This window comes from Pelodiscus sinensis, chromosome 19 (assembly GCF_049634645.1).
Source record: "Pelodiscus sinensis isolate JC-2024 chromosome 19, ASM4963464v1, whole genome shotgun sequence".
NCBI classification, from domain to species: Eukaryota; Metazoa; Chordata; order Testudines; family Trionychidae; genus Pelodiscus; species Pelodiscus sinensis.
Window position 1 is genome coordinate 15,265,474 of NC_134729.1, and position 22,266 is coordinate 15,287,739.

Consider the following 22,266-nt stretch of genomic DNA (forward strand, 5'->3'; position numbering starts at 1 on the left):
GAGTCGTAGTGCATCCAGGCTCAATTGCAAAGGCTGCTGGGAGCTGTAGTGGTTGCAGACAGCTGCACAGGCTGTTGGGAGGTGTAGTATTTCCAGGCTCAATTGCAAAGGCTGCTAGGGGCTGTAGTCCTCTGACTCCCTTTTCTACACAATGTTCATACAGTTATTGTCCCCTCACCCCCACAGCTCAGCTAGTGAAGCTACCTTCACAGTTTCACAGCCAACAGCACAAGAGAGAGTGATGTGGCCAGTAGCATCTCCTCCGTCCCCATTTGGCTGCCCTAACAGGGGGAGGGGGTTAACCAGAGATGGTCTGCCAGAGCAAGATTGTTAAACTTATGATATTCAGGAGTGTGGTGCAGCATCTCAGTCACATGCCCAAAGCACCATCCTGCTGCCACTAGGTAGGGTAGCCACTCACACTTTCTAGAACCTCCAGAAACATCCCAGTCTGACCCCATCCCCTCTGGGTATGTGTGGGAGTCATGCTGGACAGGAAGGGTGCTCTTTTGAGGACAGTTCTGCTGATTCCTCACTCAGATGGCATATGTGAGGTCCCAGCTGACCTAGGCATGTGCTTCAGTATGGAGCTTCCTCATCTGACAGTGGATAAAACCACAGCCAGTTTTGGCTGAGTACCAGATGGGCTACAAATGGCAGAACAGTCCCATTTGAAACTGGGCAAATGGCCTGTCTATCAATATACTTCATCTCTTGTTCTTAGAGACCAGCTCCAGGGCCACAGGTGAGCCATTAGTCCACATGGATATTTCCTGGATATTTACTCTGAGGACCAATTAGTGGAAGCCTGTTTTTAGTAACAGGGCATCAATCCACCACCGTAGTACCCAACAAATATGCATATCACACAAGCTGCAAACAGCCATCAGGTGACAGGGATGTCCGCTTACAAGCTGGGCCAGTGTCCCAAGGCGGAAGGGCTCTGTCTCCCAATTCCCCTTACTCATCCCATCTCCTATTTAGGCATTTGTGCATATGAGAATTTATGGAAGTTATATACAGCGAAATCTGTGAAAGAAAACACTGTTAGTAAACTGCCATCTGCCTAAAGAGTATTCCTAAAACAGACTAAGGATCATTTTGCTCCCCTCCTTTGAACTACTGACCAAAAAAATTGGGTATTAACTAGAAAACCCTGAGACAGACCAGTTTTATTCAGACAGCTGATTTTTATCAGTCCCTTGAGTAATCAAGAGATATTTTGCCTCAATTTCCTCCTGGCATCCAAGCCACTAATATAACCTGATTAACAAAACAAAACAGATCACTAGTTATTAATTCTTAGCCAAGATGGAAGACAATGGTAATTTGTCTACCTCAAAAACTCAAGACTTGTCCCCTTTAATGAATGTTGTTCACACCATCTGTGAGAAGTCCCCATTTTAAAGAGGAGGGAGTCTAAGATAGTGGTAGATAACATAATAATCTGGAAAAACTTAAAAAACAACAAATAGTCTAGTAGCTAAGTAACAAAACATGTAGCTGGTATCATGAACTTTCATGGGCAAAACCCACTTCTTCAGATGACAGGAGTATTAGAAGTCCAGATCCAAGAATAAATAAGGGAAGGCAAGAGAGGGGGAGAAGGAAAAAGAAGGGGAAGAAAAAAGAGAGAGTGAGTAGATAGTTCAAATAGTTACAAGAGGCAGATAAGAACAATTAACCAACCAACCTAACAATGGAGGTGCTAAGTCATTAGCGGAATTGGCCATGCAACACACCTCCATCATAATCATCCAGGAATCCACCCCTGCAATCAGCCCCAGTGCCAACTCTGCCCATACATCTACACCAGCACTTTCGTCACGGGACCCAACCACATCAGCCATCAAATCAGAGGCTCATTTAACTACTCATCCACTAACGTGATCTATGCCAGCAATGCCCCTCTGCAATGTATATTGACCAAACTGGACAGTCTCTACGCTACGGAAAAGAATTAATGGACACATATCAGATAGCCAAAAAGGCAATACACAAAAACCTGTTGGAGAACACTTTAATCTGCCTGGACACTCATTAATGTATCTCCAAGTCACCATTTTGTTTCAGGCCAATTCAACAAGCCAAATACACAGAGAAGGGTTAGAACTTAACTTCATTCACAAGTTTAATTCTTGGCTAGCACACTATCTTCCATATCCTAATGACTTAACCAACCAACCTAACAATTCAGGTGCTAATTGTTCTTATCAGCCTCTTGTAATTATTTGAACTATTTACTTACTGAAACAAAATACAGGACTATGTAGCACTTTAAAGACTAACAAGATGCTTTATTAGATGATGAGCTTAATTTGCTGCAAGGCAGATTTAGGTGAGATCTCAGGAAAAGGTTTCTAACTCTCAGGGTGGTTAAGCTCTGGACCAGGATGGCTGTGGAGTCCCTGTCATGGGAGGTTTTTAAGAGCAAGTTGGACAAACATTTGTCAGGAATGATCTACATGTACTCTGTCCAGCCTCGACACAGAGGGATGGAGGTTCTGACTTGTCATGGTCCCTTCCAACCCCATAGTTCAGTGATTCTTACCCAAACCCACAAGGGGGCACCAAAGGCCATTGAGCCTCTATTTTCATTCTTCCACATGCCTAGAAATAGGATCAAAATGCAGGACAATGTAGCACTTTAAAGACTAACAAGATGGTTTATTAGATGATGAGCTTTCGTGGGCCAGACCCACTTCCTCAGATGTATGGATTCCACAGAGGTTCCTCTCCTGCCCTGGCAACCCACGCAACCTGTTTGACTCCTAGCCAAAAGCCAGAGCTGAGCAGCACCTGAAGGGATGTGGGGTGGGAATGGCATTGCCGCCATGTTAGTGGCCTTACTACCCCCTTGGAATTTCAGGTTCTGGTTCCTCAAAGTTAAACTTGCGGGGCCCTCAGGCGTCATCCGGTTTGCACACAAAGCTGTCAAACCACCCCAGATTTCCCGGTATACTCCCTAGGCCTTGATGACCCTTTCCAGAGCTCCAAGTTTGTCTGAGAATCCAGAAACGGGTGATTTTAGGTGGGTTGGCTGGGAACATTGTATTAGCTCAGGACCAGATCCAAAAGCTTTCCCAGCTCAGTGTTAGAAATAGGATAATCCCTGGCCCTTCTATAGCCTTGGGCACTGGGGGGATTTGTCCCATGAGAGGCTGTCTCATCTAATAGTTAGTCAGGAGTCCTGAGTTCCAGTCCCAGCCCTGCCACTCAGTCTATCTGTAACTTTAAACTCGCACACCTCTCTCTGCTTCACTTTCTCTGTAAAATGGAGTTTGATACATCCCTGCTGCCCAGGGAGTATGTGAGGCTTAACTAATGCCTCAGATGAAAGACATTAGGGAAAGGTGGGGTATCTCCTTCAAGTTCTGCATCTTGACAGTGTCACTGCAAGAGCGAGAGCTGTAGCACCTCTAGATGCCAAAGGAGATCACAGCCCCATTCCACTGAGCAATGGGGTAGTTGCTGCCAAAAGCAGCTTGCAGCCTAAATAGAGAAGACAAATAAGGGTGGGAGAAAGGAAGCTGTATGATCCCCCATTTTACCAATGGGAAACTGAGGCCCAAATTGAATCAGGAGGGTGTTTCCCAAAGGGCTCAGTATTGGCCTAAACTGATGATGCTAAGTGTTTCAGAAGAGAGCCTCTGGAGGATGTAATTTTCAGATGGGTTCAGCTCTCATTTAGGCACCAAAATAAGTGACCAAATTTTCAAAAGCAAGTTGAGCATCAGACTCTTTGAAAAACCTGCCCATAGACATCATGGGGGGAGCCTAAAAGAGCTACTGGGGGGGGTCTGAAAACCCAGCCCCTCCATGAAAATATGCCCAGAAACTCTTTGGAAAGATTCCCCTCCCTCTTCCAATGACTTGCCGAAGGTATCACAGGAATTCACTTCCCTAGTACATCAGATCTGTCCAGTGGGATGTGCTGCTCAGCTGATGGGAGGAAAATGGAAGGAGGCGTTGCCAACAGGTGACTTTCTTGTCAAAAGGTTTATTGCAGAAGAAGTGGATTTACAAACCCTGCACCTCTTTTGCTAGAGGCGGCTCAGCCCAGCTGGAGTCTCTTGAGAGCCGCGGTGTGTCAAGTCACATGCAAAGAGGAGCCCTTACTTTTCACACTACAGCAATGTTCACCAAGAGCTTGTCCTTCTTTGGCAGTGGAGATGCTCTCAGCCTGTTTGGTTGAACAAGGGTAGCTGGTTCCTCTTTCATTTGCAACAGGGAATGGAAAGTAAGAAAGAGAGTTCTCCCCCAAAGAAACGCGCACCCCCCCCCCCCCCCCCCCGCATCACATTGCTTCTTGTAGTAGCTACAAGAAGGCACAGTTCCACCTTGCTTTGCTGGAGTGATGCAGAGCAGAGCTCTCTGCCCACCCAACAGCTTTGCTTTCCTACCCCAGAACCCTTTCCCCCACATCAGTATCACCAGCACCACCTTGCTCAGCTGCAAACAAAGGGGGAGTGCACTCCTGTGGTGCCCCTCAGTATGTCTGCTTGGCACAGCAGACCCCTGCTGCAGCCAGCCAGCATCTCTGAAGCACAGCCAACATCTCCACCCACAAGGCTACTGCACTGAAGCAAACCCAGCGATACCCCTGGCACATCCATCACGCACTGCCAAAGCTCCCTGAAACCCAGCCACCAACTGCCCCTTTCCAGCATCGCCCCCTGCTTTGGATAACCATGCAGCCCTGCCCACCCATTCAGCACTGCAATGCATCTATTACAGCCACCCCACCTGTCCAGCATGGTGGTATTCCTGCTGCAGACCCCCCCACAAGGGCTCTGCTGTTCCCATGCAGAGTGATTCCACATGCCCACCCTTTGCTGCTACACTGCTTAGTCTTGCCACCCTCTGCTAGCACCATCCCATCATGCTGTGTCCACGTGGCACCACCTGTCCCATGCCATTCCCAGCAAGGCCCTGGCTTAACCATCAAGGCTAGAGGCCTAAGTGACAGGCAAATGGTCAGAGACAGCACAGGAGTAGAAAGCACCAGTAGGCAGTGTTCCCTGTAAGCTGAATACCCAGGAGAGATTCGGGTGCTGCCAAGCTGATTAGCAGAGTGCCCAAAGCCAGGAGTCTGTGTTCTATCGGCGGTGCACTTGCCTTGGTGCACAGAACAAAATTTATTCCACACGTGGGTGGAAAAAATGAGAGGGAACACTAGCAATAGGCCACTTTCAGTGGGCTATTCAAGACACCCAGGCAGCAGTGAAGCTAATGCAGTCTCCAGCTTCCTCACTGTTATAAGGGAAGAGGGTTATATGGCTCAAGGGTTGTATGTTAGAACCCAACCACCCTGACTCCTACTATCCCAAGCAGTGACCTAGAGCCTCCTTTTCCACTTGGTAGCTTGGGGACTGGCCTATTGGGAGATCAAATACATTACCTGGGGAAATCATCTTCTTACAGGCAAATTCCTATTGAGAGGGGAGTAAAGACCTCAAGGATTGGGTCCAGCATAGCTCTCTATTTCTTGGGAATCCTTGCCCTACACAAGGGATCACAAGATCTGGGCCACACACTCTCTCGCTCTCGCTCTCCAGGATGCGATGGTGCTACAGACTCAGCTCTCAGTTATCGCACCACGTCTTGTAAGTGGCATGTTGCAAAACCTTGTTTGCAAAAGGTTCCTGGAAAGAGGCAGCATTGCATTCACTGTCATTTCCATACCAGGTTGGAGAGGAAGGGGAAATGGAGCCGCGTCCCTAAGGGCCCGATCCAAAGCCCACTGAACTCCAGGGGGAAAGGGCCCTGCCCATCCCTCGAGCTCCTCCACTGTGCTCAGAGCTAGTTCTCCCCTCAGGTCTAGCTGAGCAGTGCAGGCTGGCAGGTGTGCTGGATGAATGCCCGACCTCTCTAAATGCACATGCCCCAGGCAGGACTTTTACAGTGACAGACGCACCATCCCCCACTCCTACCCTGGTTCTGTGCCAGGGCTGTTACTGCTGCCAGCCAGCTTTGCACACAAATGCAGCAGGCTTGGGATTCATGGTGGGCTGCCCAGGCAGCCTACAATGTTGCCAGGCCCCTAACTGCAGAGACACCGTATGCCGTGGGACGGAGACACAGCAGGCCTGTAAGTCACTGTTGCCAGGGCTGTGACGCATGCACCAGATGCCTGGCACAGCACCAGGCCCACTGGAATGGAGTCAGGCCAGTAGCTTCAGCTATGCCCCTGCCAGGGGTGGTTGACCCTCCTAGATTTACTGGCTGCCTGCCATGAATCTAGGGCTGCACCTAGGTGGCTGCTACGTTCCATTCAGCTGCCCTGCCTGGTGCCTGGTGCCTGGGCTCTGGCTGTGGGGTTCCATCAGCCAGGAATCGCTGCACAGCTTGTCTCCCCAGCAGCAGAGTGCCCACGGTCCATCAGCTAAGCTGCATCACAGGGAGGGGGAGTCACTGCTCGCCAGTCTGTGACCAAGCAAGCTGCACTTTGCTCCTGCGCTTTATGCATCCGCACCTCCAGCATGTCCGCCCCAGAGCTGTGGGCACAACATGCACCCAGAAGCAGCGTCCTACCAACTGCTGCATGCACACCCCTGACACACTGAAAGAATGGCCCAGCCGGCACCTGACACACCAGAGCACACGCATGGGACGAGGAGTGACTTTGCCACAGTTGCACTCAGCAGCTGGGTCAGGCTAGCACTGTGCTGAACCCACGTCTGGGGGTGTCAGACTCCCCCCAGCACCAGCTCTAACCACAAATAGTTCTCCACAGGCATCTCTTAAACCCCCACATCTTCTCAAAGCAAGTTCCCCAGATGGGTGGCCAATGGCCATCAGTGTTCCCTGTAAACTGTGCGTTTGTGCTGCTGCTCAGGAGAGATTCAAATGCTGTCCAGCTGATTAGCAGACCTCGCACAGCTAGCATGGTGTTTCTCCAGATGGTGCACATCACACATGCCTCAGTGCACATAAAATTTATTCCACACATGGATGGGAAAGGTTAGTGGGAACAGTGGTGGCTCTTCCTAGTGGTTAGAGCAGCTGGAGTCAGTGGCCAGAACTAAGGGTCACAGAAGGAGTCAGATCTCGGGATTGGAACCAGAGTCAGAGCCAGAGCCAGAGCCAGAGCTAAGCCATCTGGAGTGAGTGAGAGAGGGAGGTTGGGCAGAAGCAGGGACAAGACATTACTGTGGTCATGGTAAATGTTTTGAGCAGCCAGCATAATTTCTGCTACTAGCTTCTTCAGGTAGGGCAGTCTGAGGCGGACTAACGCCGCCCAGCTGTTCCCATAAGCCTATGAGAAGCCCGAGCAGGTGCAGCTGCTGGGCCTTATTCCTGACAGCCAGTCCCAAGCTGTGATAGCAAGTCCCCAGGAGCAGGCCCCCTCAGTTACTGGGAAGGTTGCTCATCATGCTGGAGTTGCTGGAGAGAGGCTCCCGAGGCCGGGCCCGGGCGTTGAGGGCCACGGAGCTGCGGAAGCTCTCTCGGATTCGCAGGGAGCTCTCGGTAGAGGATCCCGAGTTGATGTCGGCAATGATCAAACAGTCCCCAGGTCCCCGGATCCCGAGACGGATGCAGCAACAGCAGAGGAAGCAGACCACGGCCCGGCGCACCTCCGGGCTGCGGAAGGAGTAGATGATCGGGTTGATGGCTGAGTTGAGCACGGCCAGTGCCAGGGCCCAGTTCATGCCCTGCAGGTGCTTGCAGGCCGGGGACTCGCAGAAGACATCTAGGAGCAGCAAGGCAAAGAGCGGACTCCAGCAGATGATGAAGGCTCCCAGAATCATCAGGACAGTCTTGAGCAGCCGCAGGGATCTCTTGCGGCTGTGTCGGGTGATGGCCTGCTGGGAGCTGGCCCGTACCAGGTGGTAGATGGAGGCATAGAGACCGATGATGCCCAGCAGGATCATACTGAACATGACCACACAGAAGAGGATGTATTTCTTCGAGTAGAGGGGCAGCAGTGTGGAGCAGCTGGGGAAGTCACACAGGCAGTTCCAGCCCAGCAGGGGCAGCATCCCAATGAGGATAGCCAGGGCCCAGCAGGAGACGATGAGGCTGCGCAGGCGTAAGGTCTTGCTGGCCTCGTTCTCGGCGATAGGCCTCACCATGGTGCTGTAGCGCTCCACTGCCGTCACCAGCAGGCTGAAGGTGGAGGCGGCCAGGGCGATGAAGAGTACGCCCTCCCGCAGGAACCACAGCTCGGGCGTCAGGTGGAAGGTCCTGCTGCCCGACAGGCAGAGGTTGCAGACATAGGCCACGCCGGCCAGCAGGTCGCTCACCGTGATGCTGGCGATGCAGGAGTAGACCCACCGCCGTGCCCGCAGGCTCCTCACAATGGCCAGCAGCACCAGGAGGTTCTCCACCACAATGAGGCAGCTGATGGTGATGAAGACCACCTTGAGAAGGCCCATCCCATCCTGCTGGGGCCGCCGGCTGCTTAGCTTCCCGGTATAGTTGTAGTGCTGTAGGATGAGGTTGGTGTTCCGCCCAGCAGCCAACTGCAGACAGGAATCCACACTGTACAACAGGCTAACACTGGCCTTCGGGCTCTCAGTCAGGAAGGGAGGGAGAGAGGGAGCGAACCAGTGGCTCAGCCCTGGAGCAAACATCCTTTGAGGAGCCAGCAAGTGCCGAGGAAGAGCAGAGCCTGGAGCTAGGGAAGGCCTGTAGACAGGACAGGAGGCAGCCCCAGGCACAGTGATCGGGACCAGCTTTCCTCCCGGCAGCCCGTGATTCTGCAAGAGAGCGGAGAGGAGCAAACGTGAGTGGTTTTGAAATGCTCACAGTTGTATGGGCATGATAGTGAAGGCTTCCTGTTGTTCAAGAGGTTTTCCTGTGTGAGTGAGAGCATCGCCACTGCCCAGTTCAGCTGAAATCATTTCTCAGCAGTGAGGGCTGGGTTCCCCTCACCCTGTTCATGGGGAAATGGGAACACTCAGCTGGAACAGGAGTGTAGCAATGGCCTGGCCTTTCTTCTCCCACAGCTGACTTGGTGGGGACTAGCACTAACCTGACTGGATGGTGTAAGCTCTAGGCTGAGTGAAAGCTCCTTAGCCATGGGGATGGGGGACAGGAGGAGAGAAAAGGGGGCAGCTGTCCCAGGGCCCAGTAATTTAAAAAGGTCTGGGGCTCCCAGCTGCGCCCCCACTCCCTCTCCAGCAGCTGGAGCTCTGGGCCCCTAAAACATCCCCACTGGAGCCCTCAGTAGCCCACACCTTGCAGCCCCAGTGGTGCTGACGGGATGGCTGGGCAGGCTTGTCCCAGTCCCACCCTTCCATCTGAGACCCTGCCGCTTTGGAGGGCCAGGAGCCGGCTCCCCCCAGGGCCCAATGAAGACTCTCTATGGTCCTGATGGGGGGACACTACCATTCCTGAGCCAACACAAAGACCTCTGCCTTGGATCCAAGCTTTCTGTGCCATTGCCTGGCCTTGCTGGCATGGCCCGCTCATTCCCTGATCATAGATCACGAGAACTGGCAGGGGCCTCGAGAGTCGGCGAGTCCAGCCCCCCGCCCTCACAGCAGGACCCAGCACCGTCTAGACCATCCCTGAGAGGCGTCTGTCCAGCCTGCTTTTCAATATCTCAGAGATGGGGATTCCACAACCTCCTAGGCAACTTATTCCAGTGTTTCACCCCCCTGACAGTTAGAAATCTCCTGTGCCCTTGACCACCAGTGCCCAGACCCTCTCCTGGCACCCTTCAGGTCCAGTCTCTGGTCTCAGCTACATTAGCTCACTTCTGGGGTGCTTGGCCCAACCTGCTTCTTTGCACATGGACAAGTGCATGCACACTGCCCTTCCCAGGCACGCTAGCCCTGGGCACCTGCTCTGGCTGGACCCAAAGTCTGTGGGAAAACCAAGCTACTAGTACTTCACTTTGGCATTGTCCCTTCCAGCTGAGGATCTCACGCATCTCAAAACGGTAACTCAAGTAACATCAGTCCCTTTGACAGACGGGGAAACTGAGGAACAGGCGGGGCTGTGGCTCGCCCAAGGTCACACAAGGAGCTATGCCAGGAATAAATCTCAGCAACCCTGGCCATGTGGCAATGCTGATGTTAATAACTGACCTGCTGTCCCTACCCAGGAAGGTCTGTATTGGGAGCAACCCTCCACCTCACACCACCCACTGTGCCCCTTACACTCTGGCTGGACTCACCTGAAGCTCTGTGGCCCGGTGCGTGAAGGTGGGAGGCTGTACCCTATGCTACTTCTCAGCATGAGGTCCTGGCAGAGGTAGCAGTTAGGGCTGCTTGTGCGGGGCGAGTGACACTTGTACCTAGCAGCACTTATCAAAAAAAGGGGAAGTTGCAACACGCTGAGAATTAACCACAGTTTAGCAGGATGGACCCACCCAACGCAGCTGAGAGGTGGGTGGAGAAAGCTCAAAACAATTGAGGGCACCTTCAAGTTCACGGCAGAAGCAGCCTCTCTGCTAGCAGGCTTGATGCTAGTGATTCTGGAGCTCTTCATGACATGCGGGGCTCGCAGAGTTAGCTGGTCCCCCCACAAAGAACAACAGAGTCCCTGCTTGGCCAGCAAGGGCCACTCACTGCAAGGAATGGAGCAAGGAGAAGAGGCTGTTGGCAGAGATTCACTCCCAGCAGAAGACATCACGGTGTGCAAGGGGAACATGCAGTTCTCCCTGCTGCAGGGTCAAAGTTCCATGTCCAGCGCCCTGCCTGGTTCTCTGCACCCCCTTCCTGCTGCTCGTGGGCACCCACATGGCCCTTCTGCCAACCCACAGCCCTCCCACTCCACACAATGCACCAACCCTGCTCCCCCGATCTGTAGTGACTCCCTATGGGAGTCAGGAGGGGGTCAAGCATGGGGCAGGGCAGCTAGTGAAATCACCTTACTTGGATTTGGAGGGGGACATGGAGAGGGGCAGCTGCGGCCTGTGCATGGGCTGGGAGAGGTGGAGGCTCTCTGAATGGGCTGAAAGCCATCAGCATCCCAGCCCAGCAAGGGCCTCTCCTCCCATCAGGGGAGTGCCCTGCTGTGAGCATCACTCTCTCTTAAGCAGTCGAGGCGTCCCATATGGGAAGCTGTACCAGAGCAGTGCAGAATCAAGCTCATCATAAGTAGTAAGTGGCCTGGGGCTGGGGGTCCCTGACCTACAGAACTAGGGCCCGGAGGCCCCGACAGTAAAGGGGATATCAAGAGTCAGGCATCCTGGCAGAGCAGTCCCATTGCAGAGAAGCGCAGCACCCCGGCAGGAGGCAAGAGAATGGTGCTGGCAATTACTCTGCCAACCCTGCTAGGGCTGAGGGGCAGGCCACATGCTGAAAGGCCCTGGCAGGTGCCTCCAGCCTCCCTTAAGGCAAACAGAGGCACCTCTCCCTGTGTGCTAAGGGAGCTCTTCCCAGAAGGACTCCTTTCCTGCCAAGCCATGAACCTGCCAGCAGTTCCCAGGAACCCATCCACTCTGAAAACAATGGCAACGTTGTTCCCATACACAGCACACCACAGGGGACAGGACCTCCGGCTGCCAAGGGTGCGTGGAAGGGGCTGTCCCATCAGGGATCTTTCACTTCTTCTGGGGCTTTCTGCAAGCCCACAGGTTGAATTCAGCTGCGTCTTTCTCATGCTGCTTGCTCTATATGGATTGATTTGCATTTCAATATTCTCAATCGCTGCCTCAGCTGTGTGGCCTGGACCCCTGCACTCCAGAGAAGGGAAACCCCCCTTGCACCCCAGCCAAACAAAGACTCCTGGGGACCCACTTAGCTGCTTCTGCTTCACACAAGCCACCCTGGTCTTGAGCAGCATGTCAGCCACGGCATGATAACTTGGCACTAGGAGGCGCCATTTCCACCTGCTTCTTCCAGCATGGAGAGGCTTAAGAAACAACTGAGAATAAATCCTCACAAGGGAAACAGTGTCATCAAAATGTACAGATTTAAAATTTGTGGGTGAGAAGGGCGGTAGTAAAGATGCTCATGAGAAGTCCTGGATTGGATCGGTCTACAACCCACAGACATGTTATGTATCTGTCTCTTAGTGATCAACATTACATTCCGGTCTGTCAGTCTGTCAATGACCTGGCAGAAAACATGCAATCATTACTGATAACGCTTAGAGGTGATGCAAAGATCAGGGGAGTGGGAAATAATGAAGAAAGGTCACAGATGCAGACAATCAGAATCCCGCAGTAAGCAGGAGTGTGGGTAAATAAAGTGTGTTTGATATGACCAAGTAAGATCACACTTAGGAACAAATAATATTGCCCACACACTGTCCTGGAAAACAGAGACTTGAAAAGATTTGGGAGTCACAGTGGCATCTTGGCAAAACGTGAGCTCCCACTGTGATGCAGAGGCTAAATGGGCTAATGTGCCCCTTGGATGCCTAGACAAGGGAATATCATGTTTAGTCCCCTTATTAAAGGGGCCTCTGACTTTTTCTGGGAGGATCCTTTGTGCTGCAAGCTACTCCTAGAGACTACAACTCCCATAAGGAGGAGGGTGGGCCTTCCAGGAATGGAGAGATAGGGTTAGGTTAGGCTCCATTTTGGAGAGAGGAGCCAGGCTGCTGGTGTGGAGCCTTTTCCAGGCCAGGAGCTGTTGTATTGCAGCTAGAGCCTGTTACTGAGACCCTGCCAGGGCTCGGATCTAGCAGGCTGCTTTGGCGGCTGCTGTTGATTGTCCCTGAAGGGGAGAGATCTTGGCTGTGCCTGTGGCTGGGAAGAGCCTACATAAACCTGCACAGGAGGTAACTTTGAGTAACTGGGCTCATGGGAAAGTGCTGCCTGGGACAGACCTCAGAGAATAAACTGATTCTGGGCCCAAAGGGAGTCAGAGTGACCAGCCCAGTGAACCTGAGCTGCTGGCATTTGGTGGAGCCTGCTCCAGTGTCAGAGGGATTTTGCAGCTGGCTGCCCAGCTTAGACTAACAATTCGCACAGCGCTGTGTTCACTCCAGCTGCAGACCTGCAAGCGCCCACGCAAGCAAGCGTCTGGGACTCTGACTCCAGAGGAGAGCACACTCTGGGGTGGGATAAATGACGACAGTGCAAATGCCAGTTAGATACGTTTCCTTTCTTTCTGTGTACTTTTTAATTGATTTTGTTCACTTTTAACCTGTTAAACCTGGTTTCTTTAAGTTGTTGAGTAAAGGTGTGTTAATTCTAATATAATCAATTAGATATCTTATTTATAATTGCTGTCTTGGACTTAGTTCCAGGTTATTACTGGAATAATTTAATTTCTCCAGGCTCCCAAGGCACACCATATGTGTGCCAGCCAGGTGGAGGCACTGCCATTGTATATTCTTTAGGAGCAAGGGACTAAGTAGGGAATCCCCTATTAAACAACATCACCACTGGGGTACTCAGGATCTCCTTTTATGTTAAAACATCAGGCACACATGTGAGTGTGATCTGCTCCTGAGTAACCCAGGTTGGAAAAAGGGGGGTTACATATGTATTCATAGTGAGGTGTTTCCTTTTGTAGTTGGCACTGGTGCGATCATTGCTGGAAAACTATGTCTGACTTCAGTGTCCAGAATTCAAGACAAATGTGGATCCGTTGAAAAGGGTTCAGTGAAGATCCAGGAGAATGGTTAAAAAAAACCTGTAAAACATGCCTTGTACTGGGAGATCAGTCCCTTTAGAGATCAAACAGAAGATTATGGGATGAGTCTATAAGCAACTACACATGGATTAAAATGTCATCACAGTGTGCTCTTCAGGTGCACCTAACAAGATCTATGGGCTAGAAACAGAAGTTAGAACAATTCAGACTAACAGTGAGGTACCACTTTTTACTCGTGAGAGTAATTAACCTTTGGAAGAATTTACATGGGCTGTGGTGGATTCACCATCAACAGACACTTTAAAATCAAAGCTGAATGTTTTTCTAAAAGATCTGTCTTTAGTTCCACCACACACAGGGCTGTTCTACTTAAAACACTAGTTAGTTCAGGGAAATCCTCTGGCCTCGGTGGCTCTGGGGTCAGAATAGATGCAGCAGTGACTTCTGAGCTGAAAAAAAAGCTGACCATCAGCATACATAGTCCACCCTCTGGCTGGGCCTGTAGAAAGTCGCTTGTCATTGACATCTACCTATCCTGGAGAATGGGGGTTCCCCATATCAGTGGGTTTCAGTCCTGGCCTCCAAGGATGAAAGGTGGCTTCTGAACATGCAAACTTTATCCCCATGTGAGATGGCTGACAAAGTCGTTCAAAAGCTTCAGAGGAGGAGCCGAGTTGGTCTGTACCAGAAAAAACTTAAACAACAAATAGTCTGGTAGCGCTTTAAAGACTAACAAAACATGTAGATGGGATCATGAGCTTTCGTGGGTGCAACCCACTTCTTCTAACGACTCTTCAGATGAGATCTTCAAACTCGTTCCAGTTATGTCTGAATGAGGTCTGTGGAAAGCTGGATGGCCTGGCAGTTAAGACAAAGGGCTAGGAGTCAAAAGATCAGCATTCTAGGCCCAGGTTTGATCTGCTGGGTATGTTACTTCCACCACTTTGTGCCTCAGTTTCCCTTCCCACCCTTTGTCTGCTTTCACTGTAAGATCCTTCAGGCAGGGACAGCCTCTTGCTGTGTGTATATAGTTCACCAAGTACAATAGGGCCACGGCCTTAAGGTAATACAAATAAAAATGGTAACTCAAATCCCTTGGCTCCTGGACAACCAGAAGGCCTTTTGGGTCTGTTTTTGAAAATCAGTCTGAGCCTGGCCTCTCTTTTTCCTGGTGCCATTTTGTGGTTGACCAACCATGACTTGATTTTCACTTCAACGTTTCTCTGCACCCAGAGCCAGAGTTTGCTGTCAGTCGCACCAAAGTAAGCCAGATTTACCCATGCATCACCAGTAGGGATGTAATAGTATAGGCAATTAACTGATAAGCAAAAGCTTATAGGTTAATGCTATAGACGACACACACTCCTCCCCCTGCCAGTAAATTTTTTAGCAGGCTGCCCAGCAGCCCGGCTCAGTCCTGGCTTGCACCAGGTCCAGGACATACCCCTGCTGTGGCTCTGCATTTAAAGCACATTAGGAGCCAGGTGGGCAGGCAGCCTGGCTCAGTTCCAGCTTGTACTGGGTCCAGGTGCTTAGACAACCCCCCTCCCTGACAGGAGCTGCTGACACTCTGCGCTGCTGCTTCTGTATCAGAGGCAGCAGTGTGGGGCAACAGTCTGCAAGGGGTATAGGTTTTTAAACTGGCTCCCCTCGTGGACCAGCTCCTGTCTGGCACCCCATACTGCTGCCTGTGATACAGACGCAGCAGCATGGAGAGGCAAGGGGCTCCTCAGGAGAGGGGCCCGAGCACACTGGCTGCTGGCCCCACCCCCAGGGACTATAGCATAGTCGAGGAAGAATTCATGAGGTTAACTGACTATTCAATTAACCGATATTTAACATCCCTAGTCACCAGTAGCACATTCTGCCTCTCAGTAAGCTGGTACTGAATGTGGCTGGGACTTCCAGGCAAGTAGGAATGAGGGGTCCAGGCCTCTAGTCTCCATTTAGAATCCCAGCCTGAGTCCCACCCCTGCCCCCGATTCACACAGCGATCCCCAGCACTTCAGAGCCAGAAGAGCTCTCTTGGTCTCACGTGATGGAGAAAACTCCACTTTTCCGATAAGCAATAAATCTAACACAGCCCGACCGTGAGACAGATGGAACCGACACAAGCAGGGATGGGTAACCGTCACCGAATGCTAGTGACATTTCTGGTTGCATGAGAACTGGGCAGGAGTGGAACCAGCATTTGAGTGCCCATCCCGTCCCTATCTCTGCAAATCCAGCCCTGATAGCAGGCCTCTTTCTTATCACTCTTTTTCAGTTCTCTGTCTCTTCCTCTCCAGTCAATCTCACAAGCTGCTTCTGATGGCTTGATAACAGGCAGAAACGTGTGGGCCTAACATGAGTCACATGAATCTCAGGTCAACTTTCACCTGCATTCGCCCTGGTTGCCTGTGCACTCTTGGTGAGTTTCATATTAAAAACCCACTGGTCCCTAGCTTTGGAAAGGCCTTTGGCTTACCCATTCTACAAAAAGACCTGCGTATGTAACCCTTACTCTCACAGGACGGGTCTTCAACCACATCTAGGGACCCTTCTGTATCTGAGTTTGATAATGCTGACAACAAAGGTCCTTTAACCTTTAGCTCAGGTGGGGGTGGGTCCGCTTTGAGCACAGCAGGTCACCAGTTCTGATTCCACTGGTAGCCAAAGAGCTATCAGTAGGGTCAGGATCAAGAAAAGGCTCTGCAGGTCTCAACCAATATTCCCACTAATCTTTTCCATCCAGGTGCAGAACACACTGTTCTGTGCATTGAGGCAGATGAGGATGTACTCCACCTGTACAAACACAAGCCTCGCTGTGGGCCCTCTGCTAATTGGCTGCGTGGCACTGGAACCTCTCCTGAGCGGCCGCCCATGCTTCCAGGGAACCCTGGTCTCAACACATTGTGAGGGACTCCCTCCCCTCATGGTTTATGAAATGGACTCATGGACAGGAATATACATAACTCAAAGGTGGTTTGAGCAAAGTATTTCATGTAACCCATCGATCTTCATGTCATGATCTGCTGGTTCTGTTTATCTTACTCTGTTGTATGCATCATTTGTGTGTGGAAAATTAGACACATGGGGTGCGTCTAGACTGGCAAGATTTTGCACAAAAGCAGCCGATTTTGCGCAAAAACTTGCCAGCTATCAGCTTGCTAAAAATTGCGTGATTCCCTCTTCTTACCCCAACTGGAGATGGATCTTTTTCCCCCTTTGTCTTTCAAAATGCTGGTGGGACAGGAACACCATTTCCTCCTCCTTCCTGTCCTTCCTTCCCCCTCACCATCCCATTCCTTCTATGTCCCTGCAGCGCTAGAATATAACAAGCACAATAATAAATGAGCTCTTGCATTTCACAAAGCCTTGAGCTTTATGTTGAAGTTTGTTTCTGCTTGTTGTTCTAAAAGGATCACATTACGAGAAGACGACGTCGTGTCTCATAAGGCTCACATCGGCCAAACCCCAATTCCTGCTCACCCTACCACCACCTACCCATAGATTAGTTCCCCCCAAGCTGCTTTCCCTGACCCTGCCAGGATCTGCAGCTGCATTGTCCAGAACTGCAAGGACACAGAGAGCTCAGTACAGCTTTGCTGAGCTCCACCACTGCACCTGCAGAGACGCCGGCCTGAGACACCCAGACCTGCTCTCTCTTCCCTCCCCACTTATGTTGCTTTTCACCTGCTCCCCACCCTCCACTATTTGCCACCTGTCTTCTCTCCCTCTCTCAGCTTGTCCCCTGACTCCAATACCAGCTGTGCCCCACCAGCCTGGTAAGATGAGATGACCCATCAAGATAGACCAGCCAGGGAAAGGTCCCAGACCAGGAAAGCACACCAGAACCCAGAGAAGAGCTGCCCAGAGAGACTCATCTGTGACTGAGAAGCCAGACAGACTCTTCAGAGTGACAACAAAAGCGGCACCAACCAACATCCTCTCTGCAAAGGAGACGCTGATAGGTTTTGGCTATGTTAGGGCTGTACAATCACTCCGTTTCCCAAAGGGCTTTATGTCTCATCCAGCTTCTGCATCCTCCTCTAAAGTTCCCAAACTTTGGCATGAATTGGATTGCCATGGACCAAGCAGACCGAGGTCTCTGACTTCCAGACCTTGAGCCTCGCTTAAGCCTTCAATATTGTACAGCAAGAGTTGGCCACCTATGGCTTGCAACAGAACCCAATATGGCTCTTTTGGCAGCTGCTGGGAGTTCCCTCTGGGGCAGGGTCATGCCATCGACTCCCTGGGCCCACTTATGCCATTAGCATAAACACAATCTCCAAATCTTCCTACAGCAAGCCAGAATCTCCAGCAGTGGAAGTGACCTTAGCTCTACAAAAGTAGCTGACTCGCACCATCAGAGGCTCTGTCTTGTTCTCAGTCTGCTGGCAGGACAGAGCTTTTAACTGTTGGTGGAAAATACTGAACTGATATGCACAGAAGAATCGGCTCTGAATGGCAGGAAGTGAGCCTGGAGGGCTTGGTGTAAACAAAGTCCTGAGATGAAGGTAGCACTTCCTGTCCCCTCCCTCCACCAACGGAAGGGCTGTGTCTGCAGCCCAAGAAACCCGCAGAGTTGTTTGTGGCTTTAGGTGATGAGAAGCAAGGCACACACCTACCAGTGGTTAGTTTCACCTCCCAACTGAGAGGCAGAGATGCCTGCCAGCTGCACAGTGTTCTCAGTAAAACGCTGGTCTAGAATCCTGGCCCTTTGGGTTTTATACCTGGCTCAGATGCTCATCTGATGCACAGCCTTGGCCAAGTCCTCCCCCATCCCCCGTGCCTCAGTTTCCCCTCCCATCCTTTGTCTATTCAGATTGTAAGTTGGTTGGGGCAGGTCATCTCTCACTGCAAGTTCAGATAGCACCTAGATGCAAGTAATGGTAATGTTTCCATTCACCGCTCCCTCAGAAGAGAGATCTGGCAACGCCCTTAGTACATTTGACCGTTTTCTGCTCTGAGCACAGATCTTAAGGCTAACAACAGTCTATTGTCCCTGGTCTAATACCTGCTGCAGCCACTGGATTCCACAGCCACACAAAGCCCTTCCCCAATTCCACCACAACAACAACCGCATGGTGTCTCCCAGCAGCCACCCACTGAACAGGGAAAGGCCGCAGTTGTCGTAGGAGCAGAGCAGAAGGGGATTGTGGGTCAGGGTGGAGGTGCACTAACAAACACACTTTTGTATGTGGGAGTCCAGGAATGGAGCAAGAGGGTTGCATGTGGGTTGGGGTACATGGGCCCAGGCCTGGACTAGCAGGCACTGCTGTCCCAATGGGACTGAAACTTAATGGAGCATCCGGTTTGAATTTTCATGGTCGCCCACAGGACTGCGTGACCTGGGGATGCTTACTGGCTCACAAGCGCCCCCTTCTGGGTGAAGGCCACTCCACAGACTCTGCCACAGCAGCCATCTCACCCACTCAGGGTCCTGCTAGGAACCCGTCAGGCCCCAGCCTCAGGCTATTCCCTCCCCAAATCCAACGCAGGGTGATGCACCTTGGACCAACTGAGCCCAGCCTCCTCCTTCCTGAACTTCCCAGTACCTCCTGTCTTCAACCTTCACCCACAGACCTTTCCTCATCTTCCCCCAGCCTCCTGGCCTGGACAGCCCTAGTACTCAGCAGTGGATATAGGGCAGGGTGAGCGGGGATGCTGCCCCAGGCCCCGCGCTTCAATAGGCCCCACGCCAGCAGCGGACTGGCCTGGCGGGATACTGGTAATTTCTCGGTGGGCCGTCCGCCGAAGGGCTGGCTGGCAGCTGCTGGAGGAGGAGGGGGTTCTGAAGGGGCGCCACAGCCCCGCACTTTAAATTCCCCGGCACCGGCCAGCACGGGCCATGTGGGCCAAGGGAGCGCGTGCGGGGCGTGATGAAACACTGTGCAACAGCTGAGAGGGGAGACGCCCAGGCATGGTGAGACGTCACAGCCCGGGACTTTAAAACCGCGCTGCCCAGCTTTGCACCGCTCAGTTCAGCACGTGGTCTGGAGCCTGGGCCGGGTTCGCGGCCGCCCTGCAAACTGGAAGGCAGAAGGTACATGGCAGAGGAAGGGGCTTGTGCTGAGGGGAGGGGGGCAGGTCAGGAGAAGAAAGGGGAAGACACCAAGGGACAGCGTGGAGGAGACAAATGCCAGGGGGCCAAGTGGAGACTGAGGAAAAGGGCAGGAGGGGAGGTGTCAGTGGGAAGGGGGACAGGGTGATGCTAGGAGAGGAGAAGGGCACTAGGGGCTAGAGGGGGGAGCAGGAGGTGCTGGGAGAAGGCTTGAAAGAAGGGATGGGCTGGGTACGAGGAAGGTGGGGATGGAGCAAGGCATGTGTGAGGGCACAGGGGCATGAGGCGAATGGGGGCAGAGGATGGTGAGGGGATGGGCATCAGGGAAAAAGAGGGCAAAGGGGGCAGGGGCAGTGAGGGAAGGGGGAGGCACCAGGAGGGTGCAGGTGCCAGGGGATTCTGGTAGTAAAGCAGAAGGGCAGACACCTGCAGGGGAGGGACCAGCACCAGAGGAGAGAGGCAGGGCGGGTGTGTAAAGGGAGGTGTTAGAAAAGGGGATGAGGAGGGGTAGCTCACATGATCAGAGTGGGGCTACTGGAGGAGTGGGCACAGGGGGGATGCCTTTTTTCTATTTTTTCTCCAAAGGGGGGCCCTGTGAAATTGCGCTGTCCTGGGCCCCACAAAACTCTCATCCGCCCCTGCTAGTACTGTCTTGTCCTTCATGGTCACCAGCCCGTTATGTCCCCTCAACCTCCGCCCCCTGCTGCCTTTTTCGACAGGAAGCCCCCGATTCCTCTCAGATGAGGCTCTGCCTGCAACCAGGCCTGGCTAGGGTTGCCAGATGATTTAACCAAAAACACTGAACAACCCCCCCCCCTCCCTCCCAAAAAAACCCCAACCCACCGGTGAAAACATTCTGTTGAGAAAAAAAAAGGGGGGAGACCAAAGTTGTTGGGGGGGAAAAAAAAAGGACTCCGAGAGTTAAGCAAATAAATAAATAAATAAATAAATAAATAAAAACCCAGCATGACCCCTTTAAGAAGCCATCTTGTCTCCCTGCTCCGGGCCAGACAGCTCCCCCGCAGACCCAGGTAAGCACCCAGGATTTTCGCCTCTTGGCCGGGAAAAAGTCAGAAAATACCCAACATTTTAGGTGTCCGGTATTTTCTGAATTTTTTTACCATACAGACGAAAATATCAGACTGTTTGGTCAATACCAGACACCTGGCAACCCTAGGCCTGGCTTAGCCCCAGCCTTTTCCAGCCCATGGCCAAGCCATCCTGTTGCAGGCTGGATTCAGGCTCACAGTCATTCCCAGCCCTGACATTTCTAGCCCACTCAAAGTGCAAAGCCCCCTGGACAGAGCTTCACCCTGGAACCCCACCCAACGTAAACCAGACTCTTCCTTGAGTCCCTACACATGGGCTGCGGCCTTCTTCCAGTTCTGGAGGTGCTGACTTTCCTCCCACATCAAATCCCTGTATCCCCCACTTGCCGCTTCCACTCTGGGCCACTCCTTGATTTGGGGGGGACTGTCCAAGTGTGAAGCCCAGCGCTGGCAATCCATGCACGAGCTTAGGAACGGGAAGGGCCAGACCCAGCCACTTCCACTGTAAAACCACCAGCCACTGACCGTTGTGGTTCTGAGTAACATTAATGGGCAGCAAGAGGGCGATCAACATCTGTGGAGAACCTACACCAAGCTACTGGCGCTCTGCAGCATGCTGAGTTTTTATCTCTAAAACAGAGCCTGGGTTTTATCTCAGGGTTCCCCTTCATTGCTCTTTGGGGTAAGATATGGACCCTCGCCACAGACCTCAGCCTTAAAGCTGTTCTGCTCTGCATAACTAGTCATGAGAATGGGAACTATGAACTCAGGTCACCCTCAGCGTAATGGTGTGCTCTAACTACTGGGCTATAGTGTCTTTTGGCCTGGCCTAACAGAACAGCTTCAACAAGCATGACTGAGCTAGCCCCCTCCCTACACGCTTTATAGACCTGTGGCTGGGACATGCTCCCACAAAACAGGAGACGCCACAGCAGACAGAGAGAGGAACTGAACCAGGATATCCACCAGCCCAGGCGAGTTGCCTACCGGCTAGACTAAAAAGGAAACCACTGCCCCGCCAGGATCTTTGGCCAAAATCCAAACAAGCCATTTTGCACGTGGCCAAAACAAAATGTTTCCTTCCAGCATGCAGAGGCCTTTCTCCAATATTGTGTTTCACTGAAAAATATGTTTTCAGTTCAACTCAAAACCAAACTGAGGGGATTTTCATGAATTGCCAGCAAACCAAAAATGTCCATTATCCTCCCAGTTCTAGCCAGGCCCTGTCTCAGGCCTGGCGGCGTCAGTCGATCACAGGACATGGGGAGCAGCCACAAGGGTTCTCCTGTCTCCCAGCAAACTCTGGTTCTTTTCTAAAGGACTCCAGAAGGGCTTTGGGGAAGGGGTGTTGGGGAAAACCCACCCCCCTCGTTATTTCATCCAACCGTTTGGCCTAATTTCCAGCACACCCATTGTGGTTCAGATTGGTTCCAGGCCCCTCTTGGTCTTAGCCATGGTCTCAGCCCAGGTGTGGGCAATCATTTTTTGCGCCAGGGCAGGGTTCACCTGTAAAGGGGGGGAGGAGCCTTCAAATGGAAGGGGCAGGGCCAGTATGCTTCTGCTATTTCCCACCCACAGACCATGATTAGTGTGGAGGTGGGGGAGTCCCTTTGCCCCCCCTTTTCCACTAAGCACCCATTCCCCTGATGGTGGGAGGAGACTTCTCGTG

The 22,266-nt window shown here is 52.1% G+C and overlaps 1 protein-coding gene across 1 annotated transcript; it reads right to left on the reverse strand.

Annotated features, from left to right (window-relative positions):
• Window positions 1-73: 73 nt before the first annotated feature.
• On the reverse strand, window positions 74-10,273 carry S1PR4 (sphingosine-1-phosphate receptor 4). The gene is made up of 2 exons (XM_025182177.2): window positions 10,127-10,273; window positions 74-8,702 (listed from the first exon to the last, which is right to left on the reverse strand). Exon 2 carries the CDS (start codon window positions 8,574-8,576, stop codon window positions 7,350-7,352), a length of 1,227 nt encoding a protein of 408 aa, XP_025037962.1. The 5' UTR covers window positions 8,577-8,702; window positions 10,127-10,273; the 3' UTR covers window positions 74-7,349.
• Between the last annotated feature and the right edge of the window lie 11,993 nt (window positions 10,274-22,266).

Excerpts from the sequence above, each read along its gene's own strand:
- S1PR4 (XM_025182177.2), bottom strand. The coding sequence starts at position 8,576 with ATGTTTGCTCCAGGGCTGAGCCACTGGTTCGCTCCCTCTCTCCCTCCC.